This window comes from Pollachius pollachius (assembly GCF_949987615.1).
Source record: "Pollachius pollachius genome assembly, chromosome: 3".
Taxonomy (NCBI): domain Eukaryota; kingdom Metazoa; phylum Chordata; class Actinopteri; order Gadiformes; family Gadidae; genus Pollachius; species Pollachius pollachius.
The window spans coordinates 49,810,104-49,826,337 of NC_136936.1; the positions used below are offsets into that span (position 1 = coordinate 49,810,104).

General features: G+C 42.8%; 1 protein-coding gene across 2 annotated transcripts; it reads right to left on the reverse strand.

The window, feature by feature from the left end:
* Positions 1–3,956: 3,956 nt before the first annotated feature.
* LOC307072975 (immunoglobulin superfamily member 2-like) lies at positions 3,957–12,248 on the reverse strand. Of its 2 annotated transcripts, none has more exons than XM_079732582.1 (6): positions 12,115–12,248; positions 11,719–11,828; positions 8,806–8,979; positions 6,252–6,617; positions 5,744–6,160; positions 3,957–4,743 (listed from the first exon to the last, which is right to left on the reverse strand). In XM_079732582.1, exons 3-6 carry the CDS (start codon positions 8,870–8,872, stop codon positions 4,643–4,645), a joined length of 951 nt encoding a protein of 316 aa, XP_079588708.1. In that variant the 5' UTR covers positions 8,873–8,979; positions 11,719–11,828; positions 12,115–12,248; the 3' UTR covers positions 3,957–4,642. The 2 variants fall into 2 exon arrangements, with proteins under 2 accessions (XP_079588708.1, XP_079588707.1); XM_079732581.1 differs by having other exon boundaries at positions 11,719–11,878; positions 12,115–12,222.
* Between the last annotated feature and the right edge of the window lie 3,986 nt (positions 12,249–16,234).

The following is a 16,234-nucleotide window of genomic DNA, read 5'->3' on the forward strand; positions in this document are numbered from 1 at the left end:
AGCCTGCATGCCAACAAGTAGTACTGGTATGTTTGCATGAACTGAACATGACTTGTACTGGGAAACTACCGCTTACTACCAGACATTATAGCAAACTACCACTGTGACTGTGCCCAGACATTGAGGCCAAACGGCCCTGTTTGTCCACAAACAGGAAGGCGGGGCAGAGGGAGGTGATGGAGGACCTGCCTGGTGAAGGATGTCAGGGTGGGGCGAGTGACACCCGATCTTGCATCTGGAAGGTGAGTCTGGTGCTGATGGAACTCTCAACAGGGCAGGATGGGGTGTTGGGCTCTCCAACGAATGGTACTGGGTTCTACCCCTGAGTTCTCAGACTACATGGCACGACGCACGTCTGAATTCACCAAGTCTCTTTGGCTCGGATGGTCTGCTAAATAACTGAATCATTGTATCCTTTTGTATTCATATCATCCGTCTTTGTAAGGTGCAGTTGAAATGCTGTGTCCAGTCTTGGACAGACACACCTGAGCTGCGTCAAACCTGTATCTCTGACCAGCTGGAGTCCTCCATGTCAGTAGCCAACTGCTGAAGAGGACATGGATATTGAGTTAATTGACTACAGGTGTAATAACCTTTTGATAACGTGACACTACCTAGACAGTCAACTGAACAATATGCTGTTTTCCTCTGTCCACATTTCAGTGATCAACAACCGCCACTCATCGCTGGCCTGTGGATTCATCTCCTCCACACTCATATAACAGGACTTTGGCCTGTGGATTCATCTCCTCCACACTCATACAACGGGACTTTGGCTTGTGGATTCATCTCCTCCACACTCATACAACGGGACTTTGGCCTGTGGATTCATCTCCTCCACACTCACACGTGACCTTCTCACCATCTGTTGCACGTTTGGATGCACCTAGCGTGTTCCATCGAGGGTTCCTTGTCTTCAAGGCGTCGGGGTTCAGTGTTAGGGACAGAGTTAGGGACAGATGGCTGTGCTGGATTCACGATATACGCTTTGTGTTCAAAATGGGTTTGGACATCGGACAAAACGCTTCCCAAAATGTTTCAATGTGCAAGCGATTTTATGAAATGTATACTCATGGTGTTGATATAAAATCGTATATAACTAATTCTACCTGGTTGTGTGGCTTTTTCTGCATGTTGTGCATTATGTGATGTTTAATACTGACCATAATGAGTTAACCTACACATCTACCCTTGAACCCCCCCTACCCTCACTTCCATTATAAAATGTATATTTTAAAAATAGAATATGAAAGTAAGGAATATAAAAAAAAAAGTACTTGTACGTGCGATTCCAAGGTAATAAGAACATTTTAAAAGTCCAATGGAGTCTTGGGTGAACAATTGTAGGAGATGGGTCCCAACATTTGTAGAGAATATTAAAATAACAAAGCCTAAGAATAACAGGTGAGCGCTGCATGTAGCACTCGCCTATATTTGCCCACCACAAATCTGTAATTGCCCTCCCATCTGAGCAGTCCGGATCCAGGCCTGCGACCCCGGCTCTCTGACCAGGTCCCAGCATCTCCCTTCTGTTGACCATCTTCAAATGAGGTCGCTGGAGCCTGCGTGCCGTGTTCATGCCATGTCTCAGCCAATCAGAGGCGTGTACAGTCCCACTGCATTAGTATCACATGTCAAGCAGATCAGTTATTCATACTGGCTGCTTGTTGATGTCTGTTGGTACACGGTTCAGATGGTTTATTAAAGTCACTGAATAATTGTTTATAACACTTTAGGATGTACGGTTGATTCCCCCTGAGAGGAACCACGGCAAACGCAGGGAGTTACTTAATAAGGGGTCCTCCTCGCTAAGAAAAGAGATGCATTTAGTCATAAATGGAGGATCTATTATATTTGTTTCCTGTCTTGTTGAACGCAGTCTTCCCTGGAGGATCTCCAGCAGACGTAGATCACTCCACGTCTGCCGGCCTACATATCCTGATGCAGGGATGGCATTTATGCACACCTATGCCTCTGAACTGAAGTTCAGTGCGAATAAAAAATTATTTAGACGTCTCGCAAATATACCTCTGATCAGTGATTGAGTAGGTTGAATGTTTAAAACCCAAGAGGGCGCAAACAATCATTTTTCTGGCTGTTGATATACTAAAACGATTCACAGGTGGATATTAAATAACACACTTTAGTAATCCCAGCGGGAGACGAGGAAGAAAACGGTTCAGCTATCAACCAAAATAACATTCAATGTTTTTTCAGTGGGTATGTAGATTCATGAGGTTGTAATGATCCGCAAGGTACGACTGTTTCAGAGCACACCGCTTAAAAAAGGCCAAACAATGGAGAGCGTAGACAGCTGAGGGATCCCCCGGTAGCGAGAGGACTCTTACTGCGTATTGCACCATTTCAACAGCGTCTGTGTTAGGAGTCCTCAGCCTCTCAGACCAGTAGCGCGCTGTCCCAGGGGAGAGCACCAGGCCTCCCCGAGCGGTGAGCAGACGGCCATGTACCGTATTTCCCGCACTATAACGCGCACCGGATTATAAGGCGCACCTTCAATGAATGACCTATTTTAGAACTTTTTTCATAAATAGGGCGCACCGGATTATAAGGCGCATAGCATAGAAGATACTGCAGTCAAACGTTTGACTGGGGATGCATTATGCATCCACTAGATGGAGCTGTGCTAATTGTATAGCTCGTCACGCGCAACGCAACTGTGAGGACGAGTTGCTGCATTTAGCAGATATAAAACTGGAACCTTTATGACAAAAAAGTAAAACACAATTACGCAGTTCCAAACCTTAGATTTTTTAAATATCTTGCAAACGTGAATGATACAAAGTAGAGCATCGCACCCTCGAATCTTGTAGTGTGGCCAGTCTTCCGCCCGATTTCCTGGCTCTGTGATCGTATAGTGTGACCTTCCGTGAGTAAGCGCAGTAAAATGCTGTGTGCACTGACTACGATAGCCGTAATGCTGCAAGCGGTGTGGCTTTATCGTAGTCGTAGTGAAACACTTTATTATTATTAAATTGTTTTAATTGGTTTTTCATACTGAAACATTTTGACAGAGCACCGTTTACAACCAGTATGGATCAACCAATTAACCAATTGATCCATATATAAGGCGCTCCGGATTATAAGGCGCACTGTCGTTTTTTGAGAAAATTACCGGCTTTTAAGTGCGCCTTATAGTGCGGAAAATACGGTACTCCTTACACACACCGAGGGTTTATTGTGTGTGTTTGTAATATCATTCTTTAGACCTGTTCCTAGCATCAACACGTTGCAGATCTGTGTCTGAGGCAAGGGCACAGACTAAGGCTAAGATCACAGCTGGGGTGTTGAATTCTCCGATAGGTGTGTGTCCTCTATCGGTGTGGTTGCGTCCTGTGGGGTTAGCAGTTGGGGGTGAATATCTCAACACACACAAACGGGCACAGACACACACATGCCTATGCCATCCTACAGCTTGGGGGTTGGAAGCACAACAACTCCCTGTGTTCTTGTCGGCCTACACTGACACAAAATTTAGTTTTTACTGTGATTCACTCTCCAATACGCTGACTGAAATGAGCTCTCCCTTAAAGGGTCAAAATACGGGATTTTACCCTGAAGATTGAGCCAGCTGCAATTTAATAATACGACCACTGGAGCGGTGTTGTTACGACGATTAATCTCAGTATTTACTACAGACGAAGCTGATGATTGCGTTGAGCGTCACAATATATTTGGGACCAATCCGCAGATTGCTGGGCTTATAAATGAGGTTGACTTTCACTTTGGAGCCAGATGAACTCTTGGCTAAAACAGGCAACCAATGCAACAATTGACTTGAGACAAATATAAAGTTGCTTTACATCTGTTATCCATGGGGGGGGCGGGTCACTTCTCCAGCGGGCAGGGGCTTCGCAGAACAGAACCATACCGCCAACATCTAAGTGTTGCCTTGGCTAAAAATACATGTTTTTAAACAAGGGGGGTCTGGAGCAATACATTTTCAACAAACTTGTTTTGTTTATTGCCATAAATGTAAATTGTAAATTGAAAGTTATTGTCTTAACGAGTTAAGACAACAAAAAACAAAGCTAGGATAAGATGCTAAACAACCTCTTTTTTCCCATCTTTCCAATACTCCGTGCTCTCCTCTCCTCTTCTTTACTCCCTCTTCTCCTCTCCTGTCTCCTTTACTCCCTCTTCTCCTCTCCTCTCTCCTTTACTCCCTGCTCTCCCTCTCCTCTTCTTTACTCCCTCATCTCCGTCTAGAACGGAGGTAAGATGCAAAAAGGCCTGTTTCAGCAGAAGCCTGATTCCCCCCATCCGCCATCCCATTACTCAACAACGCAAAACCCCACAGATAATGTATGTAACAATGTATGTATCCCCCTGTACCGAACCCCAATGTCAACTGTATAAATGTCTCATGTATGTTCTTTATGTGCCTATGATGAGAAATGATTGAAGGAAACTGAAAAAAAAAGAATTTCCCTAAGGGGACAACTAACTAACTAACTTTTACTCCCTGCTCTACACTCTCCTCTCCTCTCTTCTTTACTCCCTCCTTTACTCCCTGCTCTCCTTCTCCTCCCCTACTACTTCCCTTCCTCTCCTCCTCTCCTTCAGTCCTCCAGGGTGGGCTGGGACTTCAGAGGGGGTCCATCTCCTTGGCCCTGTATCGTCATCACCAGACCACCGCCAGCAGGACCAACGCGATCAGATATGTGAGGATGCCTGGAAGGACCCCTGAAGAAGGTCCAGAGCCTGAGGATGCCCTCTCATTGCCTGTTAAGAAAGAACATTTACATTTAGGGCATTTAGCTGGACGCTTTTATCCAAAAGGTACATTCTCAGAAGAAAGAGAAACACAATATATCGCTGATGGTACAGTAAGGATGTTCATGGAAACAAGTGCTGAGCTCTAACAATCGCTAGGTTAACTCATTCCCCGTATGCAACACAGATAGCTAGGATAAGATTCTACACAATGCTAAGTACTACTTTTAAGTGCCAGGATGTAACAACAAACAATAAGTGCTTAAGAGGTTATTTTTGAGGAGAGTAAGGGAGGAGAAGGGGGGAGGTGATGCAGAGTCCAGCTGAACTTTGAACAAGTGAGTCTCAAATCTTGCGGATGTCATGGGACATGGGAGAATTTTGGTTGAACACGAGGCGTGCTACAGCTCTCTGGACCTGCTAACCCAGACATTCTAAGAAGCGGGTTGAAATCAGGGTGCTGTCTGAGATACTGGTCTGTATTTACAGATGTCAGGGGTGTGAAGCACTGCAAAAAATCAACATTGCGAACTCACGGCCACCAAGAAACCCGGTAGGTAACGACCTCGAAGTGGAGCATTGAGAACAGACTTGGTTTGCAATGTAGACCACATCCTGCCACGCTATAATGTGTTTTCAGGCAGGGTTCATCTGCAGCGAACGTGTTTCTGTTACCTCCTAGATGCAAACTTCTAAGCAATAGAGATACAGCGCAGTGCTTATAGAATTCAAAGCTGACTTTAATAACTAAGTTAACCTTTACACAAGCTTTAATAACACCTGGGCATGGGTGATGACTTTCTAAAATCAACGATCATGCCTTTATTTTTTGAAATTTAAAAGAAGGAAATGACACCAAGCCACCAATCCTCCCCTTCAAGGAAGCTTACTATCATGGTTAACCCATCGTATTTTGCGTCAATTCTCAGAAATGCTGCGACAATCCTTGGTGTCCATGCAGTGACGTTAAGTCCACCTATGTGCCGGTAAATTATATGAGGTGACTCACTTTCACCTGTGACATTCACAGGGGTTTTCTCCGAGAGCTTCCAGGAGATTGGGTTCCTGTGTCCGTCAGGGCCCTGGATCCACTCCACGGCCTGGCAGTAGACCACTCCCTGGTCCGACAGTTGTACTTTGGCTATGGTCAGCCGGTACGTGGCCCCGTCCACTTTGACCAGCTGAACGCCCCTGGCTCCGTAGCGTTCTCTGAACCTCGGCCCGGGACTCGGGGTCAGGTCCCGGTCCAGGGAGACAATCGGGTGGGGGTGCTTTTCCCCATCCTGTTGGAGGTACCAGGTGACAGACAGGTGTGTTCTCTGGACGGTGTTTCTTGAGGCCTTGACAATTAGAGTGAGCGGGTTGCCTTCTTCCAGGCTCAACGAGGTGGGGGCCAGGGAGGTGACTCTCAAGGTGTCTTTAATCACTGGAAGAAGAATTAAATCAGTGTTTATTGTTTATGCTGCTGATGGTCTTTCTGTACTATTTGATCAGAATAGATTCAAAGATGACGTTACCTTTCACGATGATCTTGGCAGAGTAGTCTCCATCGTAGCTGCCTTCCTGGTTCACCACAGCACACTCGTACTCCCCCTCGTCGTTCGCCTTCAGAGCGGTGATGGTGAAGACCACCGAGGTGGGGTCCCTGCGCTCCACGCTGATTGTCTTGTTGCGCACACGGTCACTAAAGATGACATCCCCATAGTTTGGATCTCTGGTGCTGATGATGTCATGATGAGTTCCCTGGTTTTGCATGCGAAACTCGAACTCGATCCAGCTTGCGCTATCGTTGATGCCCCTCACATGGCAGGGGATGCTGAGCTGTTGGCCGACGGCCCGATACAGAGGGCCCTTGGGAACCTCCGTGGACACGCGGGTCCCGCCTGGATCCAGCAGGACACAATATCATTCAAATATATTCATTTATGTCTCTGTCCAAGTAGACACGCCTTGTTCACACTACATGCGTCCGTAGACGGATGACCGAGGGCGTGTCTGACGTATAGGGGACTAGTCTTTGTAGACGCATACTGCAGCCAATCAAATCGCTTCCTGCTACAAAGTCGATGTGTGGATATAAATACAAAAGATTACACAAACAACAGGTGACTAAAAACAATCCTATCATTCCACATTTCTTGGATGGATGCAGTAGACGCATGGAGTGTATTTGCATAACCGCAAAGTCAATTAGATCCGTCGACGGACGGAGGTTGTGTGAACAAGCCCTTACATGATATGGATGTGCAGAGCAGCAAAACCATTTGTAATCAGGTAAAACTGGAGATAGTTGTCATTAAGGCGAAATAATCCTGAGTATCTCTGGATACCTATGGTTAATGTAGGGATTGTTGTTATTTTTTTCTTATTTTAGGATATTAAAGTGTTAATATAAGTGTTCTCATTTTGATCCCAGCAATAAACATAATTTTAAAACTTACATTCAGTTCTTAATCCACACTTGAAACAATAAACCTAAGTCTAAACTAATGGCTATGTGGACATTGTGACAGTGTTGGGAAAGTTCACTTTCTTCGTGAACTAGTTCAAAGTTCAGTTCACAAATTTTAAAATGAACTAGTTCAGTTAAACGTTCATAATTCAAAATTTTGAACTACGTTCTCAGTTCCAAAAAATGAACTAGTTCATAGTTCTTTTTTTCAAATGTTGCTGTGTGCTATTCGTTTATTCCGGTATTTTGAACATTGAGCACCCTTTGTGGTTTGTCTAGGATGATATAGAGTGGTTGAATCAAGTATCGTAGCGAAATACAGTTTCTATCGTGTTTTATTCCACATTTAGCGCATTTTGTAAATCCCATTGATTTCTGTTGGAAGACTCATTGCTCGTTGGCGGAAACGGAAAGGATGGGTGTTCACGTTTGATTGTAGTCTTTTCGCTCGGTTCTAGCCCTACTGATGAGACGGAGAACCGAGCGAAAAGACTACAACCAAACGTGAACAGCCCCCCTTTCCGTTTCCGGCCAACAAGCAATGATTCTATGAGATATTCTACTCCGCTGAGCTATGAGCCAGAGAGCAAACGTTATGGATTGTACATATTTATAATTCGAAATTCGTCTCAGCCTTTATACCACAGATACTCTAGGGTCTATAGCATATAACCGCTTTGTCTGATTACAGTTTAATTCATTTTCCACAATTTAACAGCTCTCGTTTTGAAGAATAATCACCGCGCCATTCGTTTCAATGGGAATCGCGCTGGTCTATACTTTCAAAATAAAGTGTACATATTTATAATTTGAAATTCGTCCCAGCCATTATATGACAGATACTATAGGGTCTATAGCATATAACCACCTTTTCTGATTACATTTTAATGTAACAGTAAGCTGGCAACACCGCAACTGCAAATGAACCGCACGGGATTACCATGGCAACCGGTCAAACACCACGGCGATCTGCGCGCGCATCCGCCGTGTTGATAGAGAAATAACCCCCCCATTGAACGAAGTTAAACCGAGTGAGCGTGCCCTTCACTGACACCAGAATGAACGAGTTCACAGTAACGTTCATCAGGCAGTAATACAGTACGTTCAGTTCACGTTCGCCCAAAATATGAACGAGTTCATGAACTTTCGTTCAGTGAACGCGTTCAGGCACAACACTGCATTGTGAACCCCGCTCTGACCAAAGGACGCTGAACAGACAGAATACAAACGGAGGGAAATAAACTGTTACTGGTGACCCAGGCTGACTGGGCGGTGAGCCAAGCCTGAGGTGAACCCCTCCACTACACCATTCCCCCTCAGGTCAAACTAACCCCGGTTCCAACAGGAACGCCAAAGAGACATTCTTATAAACGACCTCAGCAACCAGTGATGGTATAAAGAAAACTGGTTAAAAAACTAAATATTGGCGTAGCAATGTACCGCAGGAGAAGAAGGAGCACAAATATAATATATTACACTGTATATATAAAGTGTATGTATACATGAAATAATAATATATTAGGAAAAAAACACTGTTTTTCCCGAATACAATCAACCCCCCCCCCCGAAAACCCACACCCCACATAAAACATTATGTTTGATTCCCCCTGAGGTCTTACCAGGTTGGAGGTGAAGCAGTCCTACGAGCAGAGTCGTCACATAAAACACCTTCGAAAAGCTCATCATGTTGACGCCACAGGAGGCTGTGTGTGGGACTGCTGAGGACTATGCACCACGGACACACGGTACTCTGGTAAGGTTGCACTTATCCGGACAGTTACAGAGAAACAAAACTGAAAGTAAAATCACAAAAGGGATATGAAAAAAAAGGAAAACCAGTGCAGATGAATACTTTGTTACAGTGCTCAACTTGGAGGAGCTGTAGTCAAAGTTTAATATTTTTGTCAACTTTCCCTTTGTATTCAAAACATTTATTTTTAGGGTGCCAAGCACAGTGCGAAGGCAACCTATTGTAATTGTTAGTTTTATTATTATTATTATTATTATTATTCCGCCACGTTTGACTTACACAGCCTAAACCGCTCACACGCTTTTCATGAAACCCACTACAGCTGTAGAGGCTTACTCAAGATTAACAGAGAGCAAATATTACACTGATTGGCCAAATGGTGGCGCAACAGTCCAAATATGCAAACTTTAAACAAACATATCTAATAACCGCTCTGATTTAGAGTCATGAAACTTTGTTAACACATGCATATCCTCATGATAAACAAATATGCCTCAAGACCCTATGACTTTATTAGGATAGATTTACGACAATCTCAAACTTTGTTAAAACACTCAATTCCTCAAGGATTCTAGGTTTTCTCACTTAGCCAAAAATCCTGTAGCAACTATCATCTATGGACCAATGTCTTCAATCTGACTTTAAGCGAAGTCTGTACAATAAAAACTAAAATGCCCAGAAGCCATTAACTTCAAAAAAGGGTGTGGTTTAAAACGTGTAAAGACTTAAAGGCTTACATCAACATCAAAATGGACCCCTATGTTGTTGAGAATCAAATTCTGAACAAGATCAAGTCCACATATTTTCAATTAGGACGTGGCATCGAAATGGGCGTGGCCTGTGACTCAAATCACCACAGTTCATAGAAGGAATGTTTGATTTGAGCGGGACCAACTTATTGGCTGTTGGGGACCAAATTGCCAACTGCTCAAGTAAAATGAAGCTGATTGACAAAACAACATGGCCGCCAGAGGCTCAAAATCGTCCAAAATGAACTTAATTCCAAAAGACAAGGTTAACTTAAACCAATCATCATCAAACTTGGTGTAGTCAAAGGCACATGGGTCGAGATGAACCCCTCCAAATTTCCATATCGGGCTATATGGAGCAATAAAACAGTTAACTGAAATTGTGACCTCTCCAAATTGTACCCAGATCGGGCGATAGGGGGAGCTATATCAATTAACTGAAAATGCATTCTTTGGACGGACATATTTTTTGACCCCTTTCACCTACAGTCATGAAATCATGTAGACATTTGTCCAAGAACCTGTAACAAAATGGTGGCTGGACGTCCAAATTAGCCCAATCAATGTTTGGTGAAAAAAGGCGGGGTTAACTTGAGTCAATCAAAACCAAACTTGGTGTATTTAAAGAAGCATAGGTCAAGGTTAACCAGGCTAAATTTCATCTAAATAATACGATAGAGGGCGCTAAAGCAATCAATGGAAAACTTTAAAGACTCAAATCCTCAGCCTTTTGGCATAAGGTCATGAAAATTGGTTTGCCCATCACCAGATCCAAGCTGAGGCTATTCCAGTGTTGTTAAGCGTATGCAAACAAAAAAGGTCTCATTGTTCTTCGTCAGGGTCTTCATTGACTGCATCAGGGCCTCTTGGTCTATCAGGGTCTTCATGGTCTGGGTCAGGGTTTTAAACGGCCTGTCACGGTCTGCCTGCAGCTATAAATATATTTTGAGTTGATTTGTGTTAACTCACTAAAAATAAAATCGGAAAAATAATATAAAATAATAAAATAGAGGGGATAGCTGTCCATTGTAGTTTGCCGACATCCGTCCTCTCTCACTGTGTTTCCCGTGTTTGCCGGATGCTAGTGGTTAACGGGAGATGATGCCATTAAGACTCGACAAAACTGACAGGGACGTTCCGTTTCAGGAAAAATTTGTGACAATGTAAGTTCACAAGTAAATAAAATATATAACATGGGTCCAGCCTGGATCCAGCAGGACACAATATCAATAATATCATTAAAATATATTAATTTATGTCTATATACAAGTATAGACTTACACACTATGGCACTGCAGAGAGCAGAGCCCAGTATCTGTACTTGTGGAGGCAGCATAACTATTTGTATTCAAGTAAAAGTGGTGATAGTTGTCATTGAGGTATTTGTGGATACCTATCGTTAATGTAGGGATTGTTACTTTTTTTTTTTTTTTCTTATTTTAGGATATTAAAGTGTTAATATAAGTGTTCTCATAGTGATCCCAGCAATAAACTTTTATAACCATAAACATCATTTAAAACTTACATTCAGTTCTTAATCCACACTTGAACAATAAACCTAAGTCTAAACTAATGGCTATGTGGACATTGTGAACCCCGCTCTGACCAAAGGACACTGAACAGACAGAATACAAACGGAGGGAAATAAACTGTTACTGGTGACCCAGGCTGACTGGGCGGTGAGCCAAGCCTGAGGTGAACCCCTCCACTACGCCATTCCCCCTCAGGTCAAACTAACCCCGGTTCCAACAGGAACGCCAAAGAGACATTCTTATAAACGACCTCAGCAACCAGTGATGGTATAAAGAAAACTGGTTAAAAAACTAAATATTGGGGTAGCAATGTACCGCAGGAGAAGAAGGAGCACAAATATAATATATTACATTGTGTATACAAAGTGTATATATGAAATAACTATATTCTGAAAAAAACTATTTGTTCCCAAATACCATATTGGGTTTCTGCTGCCCCAATAACACAAACACTCCAAATAAAACAGTTCTCAGTATGTTTGATTCCCCCTGAGGTCTTACCAGGTTGGAGGTGAAGCAGTCCTACGAGCAGAGTCGTCACATAAAACACCTTCGAAAAGCTGATTGTGTGTGGGACTGCTGAGGACTTTGCACCACAGACACGAGGTACTCTGGGTAGGTTTCACAAAACGGGGCAGTAACCGAGAAACAAAACCGAAAGCTAAAATCACAAACAGGAATGTGTAGATGAATATTGGGGTAGCAATGTACCGCAGGAGAAGAAGGAGCACAAATATAATATATTACATTGTGTATACAAAGTGTATATATGAAATAACTATATTCTGAAAAAAACTATTTGTTCCCAAATACCATATTGGGTTTCTGCTGCCCCAATAACACAAACACTCCAAATAAAACAGTTCTCAGTATGTTTGATTCCCCCTGAGGTCTTACCAGGTTGGAGGTGAAGCAGTCCTACGAGCAGAGTCGTCACATAAAACACCTTCGAAAAGCTGATTGTGTGTGGGACTGCTGAGGACTTTGCACCACAGACACGAGGTACTCTGGGTAGGTTTCACAAAACGGGGCAGTAACCGAGAAACAAAACCGAAAGCTAAAATCACAAACAGGAATGTGTAGATGAATACTTTGTTACGGTGCTGAACGGGAGATGATGTCGTTAAGACTCGACAAAACTGAACGGGACTTCCGTTTTAAAAGAATAATTTTCTGAGATTAGCAGTGGTTGGAAAAATTTGTGATAGTGTTAGTTTACAAGTAAATAAATTATTCAGTGAGGTCGTCTGGTCATTTTGACATATTTGAGTGCTGAAATCTTACATATTCTGCCTTTAAGCACAGAGGCCAAACTGCCATTAAGCGGACAGTCATATTTGCTTAGAAACCTTTAAGGTGTTGGTTGGTCGCTAACATTGCAGGCTCTGCATAACACTGTGGGGAATATACATATAGCCAATATAAAACCTGAACAATGCAACTTTTCTACATTCAAGATATCTTGGGCCTTATTCACAAATAATCTTAGGGCTAATAGTAGCTCATAAGCGGCGAATTTAGGAGAAACTCCTACAAATAATGGGCGTTTCGGTCTTAAATTTAGGAATCCTAATTTATTTTACTAAGAGCAATTCACAAACTATTTTAGGCCTAAAAGCCCACAAGAGGACTCCTAACTCAGTAAGTAAGTAAATTGCGAGGGTGTCAAACTTGTGGTGGAATTAGTGCGGGATGCAATAAAGTCCCCAAACAAACCGGAATAACCCGATCAGTCCGGAGCTAAAATGTTAGCAACAGAGAAGCAACATTTAGCAACAGGGAAAATGCAACTTTGCAATCCCAATTATTTAGTCATATCGAAACCATCAGTGATGGTTAAAAAATTCTGCCTTTAAGCACATGCACACATTTGTTTGCAGGATGCAATAAAGTCCTGGCATGGTCCTACCAGCCTTCGTACAGTCTGGACCCACTCAATTGACTAACGTTAACTCATTTGAAGGCGGTTTTCTGTTGAAGTTTAAAACTATTGGATCTGCCCAGTGCCACTCTCGATCTGCCATTACCAATTGCTAACGTTTGGCCGGGAATCACGTTGCGTGCAGGTTCTAAACAAACCAAACACCGCGCGTTGAGATGTCCTCAACGGGAGCTGACTTTAATGTCATTGTTCTCAGCCGCTCCCTCTGTTCGCTGAATGGACGCACAGTTTTGGACGAAAATACCGAGGAATATACCGCAAACCCAGACGTAGGACTGAAGGGAAATAGACCTCTGAAAAGTAAGTCACGCCTCCGAGGCTCTTGGGTCCATGTTTAAATGTCTACGGAAAGTAACATGGGGGTTTTGAATGATCGTACGTGACAAACTCTGTAGGTGGCGAAGAAGTAAAAGCTGCTCAGGTTTTGAACTACACACCTTTTCCATCTAGATTCCACTTGGGTTTTGGATTGTCGGTGCCGTTAAAGTAGTTAAGTTATATATATACTTAATACACATATATGTATTAAGTTTATAATCAGCTCAGTAGCAATTGGTCCTGGGACCAGTTGTGCTTTCACTTGCGTTTCACGTCTTTTACGTCTTGGTGAAACGCAAGCGGTGGTATGTGCTGATATTTAAAGTGCTCAAAATATGCTCATTGGATAATAGTTTGCAGGGTGCTTTTAATTACCTCCTTTAAATAATAAAATACACCCTTCCACGATAAATCCATCATGGCATTTTTTCACTTACACGATGGAGGATTAACCGTTCAGAACAGACACTGGTCTTATAGAAACATTTTTTTTGTGTTAACCCAATCGCACACTTGTCTGATAGACCTGTCTGGTGTATTGATCAGTGCAGTGTGTGTTCCCTGTTTGCTACCGTCTCCACAAACATGAATCGGCCTTGGAGCACTAGGCAACAGCGCCCTCTAGTGGCATATACAATTGTGTAAGAAACAAAGAAATGCATAAAATAAAGTAAACTTATTTAATAATGTCGATCAATTTGCGTTTATCTGGGGGGTCGTAAGCCATGTTCTTCCGATACAGATAAAGTAGGGCACAACCAACCGCCCACGCAATGGGGTATATTGAGGTATTGTGGAATGATTACATAAAAAAAAAGTCAATGTGATTATGTTTCAGTTTTTATTGTGTCGGGAAAACATTGTTTCAGCTCACGAGATGTGCCCTAAGGCAGTTAGATAAACGGAATAAAAGGTTTGAATTTCATTGTTGCATTGTTTTAAGCAAAAACTTCTTCTCTATGACTTGATGTATTTGTGTTTTTTGTTATTCCCCCCAACAACTGTTTGGAAAAAAAAAGCGATAACCAACGCATAACACACAGATATTATTAGGTTCCATTATTTAACGGATGCTTTTATCCAAAGCAAATTACAATGAGTGCATTCAATCACGAAGATGAAAACTAGAAGTTGCATATTCATGTGAGTCCATTAAATAATAATAAGAAAGCTTCAAGTGCAACATCATAGAAACGAGAGAGAGCCGAGAGCTCTACATTGGAACCTGTCCCCCAAAATATATACAAAGCTCTCATACGGGTGTTACTTTGACATTGAATCAGCTACTCTAAAGTTGAACAAGAGTGAGTGTGAGTGAGAGAGAGAGAGAGAGAGAGTAAAAAACAAATGGAGAAGGGGAAGGATGTTGAAAGTATAGACGGTCGCGATTCCCATTGAAACGAATGGCGCGGTGAATAGTCTTCAAAACGAGAGCTGGTAAATTGTGAAAAATGAATTAATCTATAATCAGACAAGGCGGTTATATGCTATAGACCCTAGACTATCTGTGTTATAAAGGCGAATTCGAATTATAAATATATACAATGTAACCTTTAAATACGTCCATGGAACAGATGACTAATGGGAATAATAGATACGTGTGGACCGCTGAAGAGGTAAAACTTTTCCTTGCTCTCATCGATGGAAAACAACACAATTCCACTATATATCAGCACCTAAGAGAGAGCATGTTATCCAAAGGATACGACAAGCCCTGGAATGTGTGTAGTTTTCCCGCTCCAACCACTTGATGGAAACGCACCTACATTTTTTTTTTTAGATTCGCTGACGGATACACGCCCACTTGGGATATAATAAGGGGCAGATTTTCAAACAGGCTTGTGACGGCTAATCACACTCACACCTGGTGGCATGTCATTGGACCTTTAAGTAAGCCGTTTCATGTGTCAGAACTATAACTATGAGCAAGATACAATCATCCACAAAGACGATCTCCGAATGAACGTTCTAGTTATGAATAAGCCCTGACCGGCATTTACCATTCCACGGTGAAGCTCATCAGACCACCTCAGCAGAACCAGAGACTCTCCTGAGTGTCTCCAGATGGACGCTGACACAGGGGTGAAGCTTTTTACGCGGTCACACGGCTCGATCTCCACGCCGCTGCCTTTCATGGAGCCGGGGTTTCAGGTATCACGGCTATGCAAGACACTCGTGACGTAAGCAGCCGTTATTTTTTCGCATCGAATTTAAAATAATTCCCCCTGAAAGGCTGAGGCGATTAATGCAAAATTAGTTTTTAGGAATGGGTTTTATTTTATTGCCGACCATGTGAAAGCGGGATGTCTTGAACAACGAAGCCGCTCACGATACAGGGGGCCACGGGGAACCTCCGTAGGGCCCGCCTGATGCCAGCAGGGGACGGGAGGAGGATCATCCAGCCTGGGATGATGCTTCTGATTTCCACATTGTACGGTTTGCAACAACCGACTGCTGTTTGTTTGATTGTTTAACAAACTGGAAAAGAGGAGCGTACGATAGTATGTCAAGGCCTGACTGTGGAGTGGAGGTGGGTTTGGTTCAGCCTTGGATGGAGGCTACAATGGTGACCCCTTATGGGCAGATTATTCCATAACGTTGTACAATTGGGACACGTCGAAAGAGAGTGAACAACAATCTAGAATGCAAAAATGTTTCCAAAGAAAGTATAATTTAATCATGTCTACTGATAAGTCATACAAGTACATACACACATCTCTATATTAAAGCTGCTCTGGGTAAGATTTGAGAGACGTA

Coding starts and splice junctions, on each gene's coding strand:
- LOC307072975 (XM_079732582.1), bottom strand. CDS start 8,872: ATGATGAGCTTTTCGAAGGTGTTTTATGTGACGACTCTGCTCGTAGGA. Junction 6,618..8,805: donor ACTGCTTCACCTCCAACCTG/GTAAGACCTCAG, acceptor TGCTGGATCCAG/GCGGGACCCGCGTGTCCACG. Junction 6,161..6,251: donor TGCCAAGATCATCGTGAAAG/GTAACGTCATCT, acceptor TTCTTCTTCCAG/TGATTAAAGACACCTTGAGA.